Source organism: Notothenia coriiceps, unplaced genomic scaffold (assembly GCF_000735185.1).
Source record: "Notothenia coriiceps isolate Sejong01 unplaced genomic scaffold, NC01 NC01_scaffold00030525, whole genome shotgun sequence".
Lineage (NCBI taxonomy): Eukaryota > Metazoa > Chordata > Actinopteri > Perciformes > Nototheniidae > Notothenia > Notothenia coriiceps.
In genome coordinates this window covers 1-4,066 of record NW_011363226.1, presented here as the reverse complement: position 1 = coordinate 4,066, position 4,066 = coordinate 1, and the positions used below count along the sequence as shown (strand labels likewise).

At 36.9% G+C, this 4,066-nt stretch overlaps 1 protein-coding gene across 1 annotated transcript; it reads right to left on the bottom strand.

Moving 5' to 3' along the window:
- Positions 1-3: 3 nt before the first annotated feature.
- Positions 4-3,643, bottom strand: LOC104959604 (pulmonary surfactant-associated protein D-like; the record flags this gene model as incomplete). Its single annotated transcript, XM_010787513.1, has 5 exons — positions 3,530-3,643; positions 3,090-3,242; positions 1,594-1,719; positions 838-903; positions 4-317 (listed from the first exon to the last, which is right to left on the bottom strand). Coding segments are annotated over exons 2-5 (636 nt in total), but the record flags the coding sequence as incomplete, so codon positions are not given.
- Between the last annotated feature and the right edge of the window lie 423 nt (positions 3,644-4,066).

Genomic DNA, 4,066 nt, shown 5'->3' with positions numbered 1-4,066 from the left:
TGACAGCATGGTGCAGCCGGTACCCTGGATTGATTTGTCTGGCTGCCCTTCTCCCCACTTGGTAAAGGTCAGAGGTCGGTTCTTCATATCAGTCAGAAAATTCCCCTCTGCTTTGTTATTGTTGACGTTGATCCAGGCTTCTTTGTGAATGTCCCCAAAGAACTGAGTCAGTTTGCTGTTCTCCTCCTCGTCCTGGGGCAAAGCCAGCTCCAAGCCTTGTTGTGAGCAGAACTCAACGGCGCTGGAGAAAGAGTCTCTCTTCTTGTAGGACACAAAGTATTTCTGACCAACTTTCCGGACAAAGTCGTAGGATATCGCTGAAGAGAGGAAAATAACTCTCAGAAAATCAGGATTAAATCACTAAGTAAAGACATTTGTTTTGCATAAAGCCCAAATCGTTTTATCATCTAGCCACTGACACGTACTACAGTAGCACTGATTTCCCCTCGTGCCTAGGTGAAACCCATGGTCAACTTGTTCTTTATCAGCATTTCACTTAGTTAAAGTTCCAAATCCAATGTTAAAGAAGAACACGTTTGAAATATTTGTTATTTTCTACCTTGCCTATTCCAAACAAAATCTGAACTACAAATATAAAAAAATACTATTCTGTCCTCAGCTTAATGAGATGAGTGTTACCCAATAGAGCACAATTTCTCGCTCATTGCTCCTTTCTCGAACACCCTTGCATAGAAGAAGGGCCACATACTTCGAATGTACTGAGGTAATGGTACAAACTTAACACACACAACATCTGTGAATCCTTGCAAATAAGAGCTGTAATAATCATGATCCACACTCACTCACAACATCGTAGTCCTTGAATAGGAAACTTACCCAAGTCTAACTTAGCATGGCTCTTCATTAACTTGCCACCGTCCTCGATAAGGGAACCAACGTTTTCGGGATAAAGAAGAATAACCTCAGTTACCAAAGTTGCTTTACATTTGTGCTAAATGATGTGCAATCTCTACAAAAGAAAGTCGTATTGTTTCCTTTACCTTTACAATACTGTACACCTTACAATATAATGCAAACCAGTTTACAATCCATTGCACTAAATACAAGCACTATGAATACATACCTTTAATTCAAACTATATTGATTCACATCTGTGCTTATTTAAAGGGGTTTTGTGTTAAAATGTGTAGTTTACATCTGATTTGAGATAATGATGACTTGTGAAACTTGATAACTCATTTATGAATAATTATTTCTGCCCTAACCCTTCCTTTGTAATTATAATAAAGATCTTAATCTTTTTAAAGTTGTATATACGTCAAAATCCAAGGGGCAAACATAACGGACACATGACATCTAGTTTCCATTTGGACTTGGGTTTGGATATATCTCTCTTTAACATACTGTATTAATTCGGAGAAAAGTAAGATCAAGCTTTTAAATGCCCTAAACTGAGAGTAAAACAAAAAGGTGTCCAAATCTAACGTCCATTTCCTTGTGCATAAAGCGAACAAGTTCTTACAAACAAATATTTCAAAAAAAATTGAACTACTGCTGAACTGTTATTGTTTACTTTTAAAACATACTTACATTTTCTCTTAAAAAGAAAGAAATCACAGTTTTCACACATACCAACGCTCCCAGGGGCTTCAGGTGCTCCAGGTAGTCCATGTACTCCAGGTGATCCACGTGGTCCAGGTGCTCCAGGTGGTCCAGGTACTCCAGATGGTCCAGGAAATCCAGACATCCCTGTATCCCCTGAACAGCAGGTAAAAATAAATTAAACTAGATCAAAAAGCCCAAGTGACACCACACAAACAAAATGTTAGATCGATGACATAAACATTTAAAAATCAGCTGCAACCTGAAGTGAAATGGTTCATCTTTCAGGTGGAACAAGTTTTAATAGCACAGCATGTCTGTTGGTTTGTTATGTTTACAAATTTGACATTATGATCTAAGGTGCTCTTCTGAGCTAACTTGGCTGACAAAGAGCATCGGGTGTCATGGTGTACAAGGAAGACCTGGTGTAGGAAGGGTGACATGCAACTGTCTATCTTTACAACCCTTGCTAGGATTAATTTTGTTTCTAATTTCTTACATAATAAAAAAAAAAGCACTTGCAATTTAGCTTTGAGCTGTGTATTTTGGAGTGTTGCACTCCCGTTAACATCTGTTCAGCCGGTATTGTTTGTTACTTTGTCAAATTGTTTTTTTTTGTCATCGTGGAATAATATGGTCATGGAGACAACTACTGTAGTGTGAACCACCAAAGAAGCAGTTTTCCCAGGTGATCATATATGTCCATCTGTTTTCCGTGGACAGAATTAATCACCTTGATAGGCCTCTGGGTCGGGAGCAGAGGTGGGAAGTAGTCGAGTACAAATACTTTGGTACAAGTACATTTTTCTGATATCAGTACTTTACTCCACTAATTATTTGTCTGGCGACTTTTTACTTTTACTTCTTACATTTTTAACACAAATACCTGTACTTTCTACTTCTTACATTTTCAAAACAGGTTCGTCACTTTAGTTTGAATGTGTGTTTGGTGGCGTGATCATTATTATTTAGAGTCATTGCGTGCCTGTTGATTTGAACACAATCTGTGTATCCATCATTTCCTGGTCTTCTCTAAAGAAGATCGACCAATGAAAACGTTGTCATGTTGCCGTTGTTCAGCATCGAAACATTCATTAGCTAACAATGACATTATTGTTCTATTAATATAAAGGGAGGTCAGGTACTCTTTAAAACAGCTGCGAGTTATGGGTACTTTTTACTGAAGTACATTTTGAAGCCCATACTTCTTTACTTTTAATTGAGTAAAGAAGTGTAGTCAGTACTTCTACTTTTACCAGAGTTTTTTAAAACATGATTATCTGTACTTAAGTAAAGGATGTGTGTACTTGTGCCATCTCTGGTCAGGACACAAAGTCATGGTCTATCTTTCCCTGCATGCTGAAAACTGCCTTTTCAGACTACTCCTTGACATCCAATGGTAGGACTAATTTCCCTCTTATTTCTTTAAAAAAACATGAAATGGAATACATCCCGATTGTAGTCAGGTCAGAAAACAATGTTTAGAAACAGTTGTTGGTATAGTCAATGACACCAACCTTTTTTACCTTTCATACCCGGGATACCAGGATATCCAGGATTTCCTCTTTCACCTTTGGGAACAGGAACATCTGCCATCTGACTGTAGCCAGTGGTAGCCATCAGACAGAGGACGCAGAATGGGAGACACAGCCTCATCTTCTGAATGCTGAACTCAAATCCTTTTCAAACACAGTAAATCATTTTCAAAGTTTTCAGGCTTCATATGAAATAAACTTCCTCATAATTTAAAATACATTTATACAAAGATTATTAAAGCAAAAGTTATTCACTTCACAATTAAGACAAAAATAAACTTGCCAAGTATTGCAAATGGTATCTTGTTATAACATTTATAAATGTATTTACTTTTTAATCTAAGTATACAATATTTACTATAAACATATAGTACAGGGATTCAGAATATGTCAATGATGATAATCTTGTTGAAAAACCAAAAAGAACTCACAGTATAAACAAAGAGTGATCTGGATGTGCTGTTTCTTTGCTGCTGGCAAAAACAAAGTTGCAAAGAAAAGATTTTGGTCAAAAATGCAAGTCTTCAGTCCAGTGGAAATTAAAGCTGGTGGACAGCTTTTTATTGGACATGACAGAGAAAGGAGAAGTAGATCCTCCCTCTGCTCTGGGAAAACAGAGCTAAGAAACAACAAATCCACTTTGAATTTCTTTTAAAACACATGATTTGTCCTGGTCCTTGCCAATTTCAAGTTGCATGATAGTGGGGGGGATATGGCCATAATCTTAAATAGCGGTATATGTTGTTTTATATCAGGGTAGCACCAACTCAAAATGTAGTAGTTGTTCCTGAAATAATATAGTCACATTTTATTTATTTTATTTTATTATTTAAGTCACACAAGACAATCCTTGAGATAACAAACTTAAAAGTGGATGCTCTAGTCCAGGGGTCGGCAACCTTTTTCATATGAAGTGCCATTTAAAAAAAAAATGTTTATCAGCGTGAGAACGATCGAGAATTATCAAC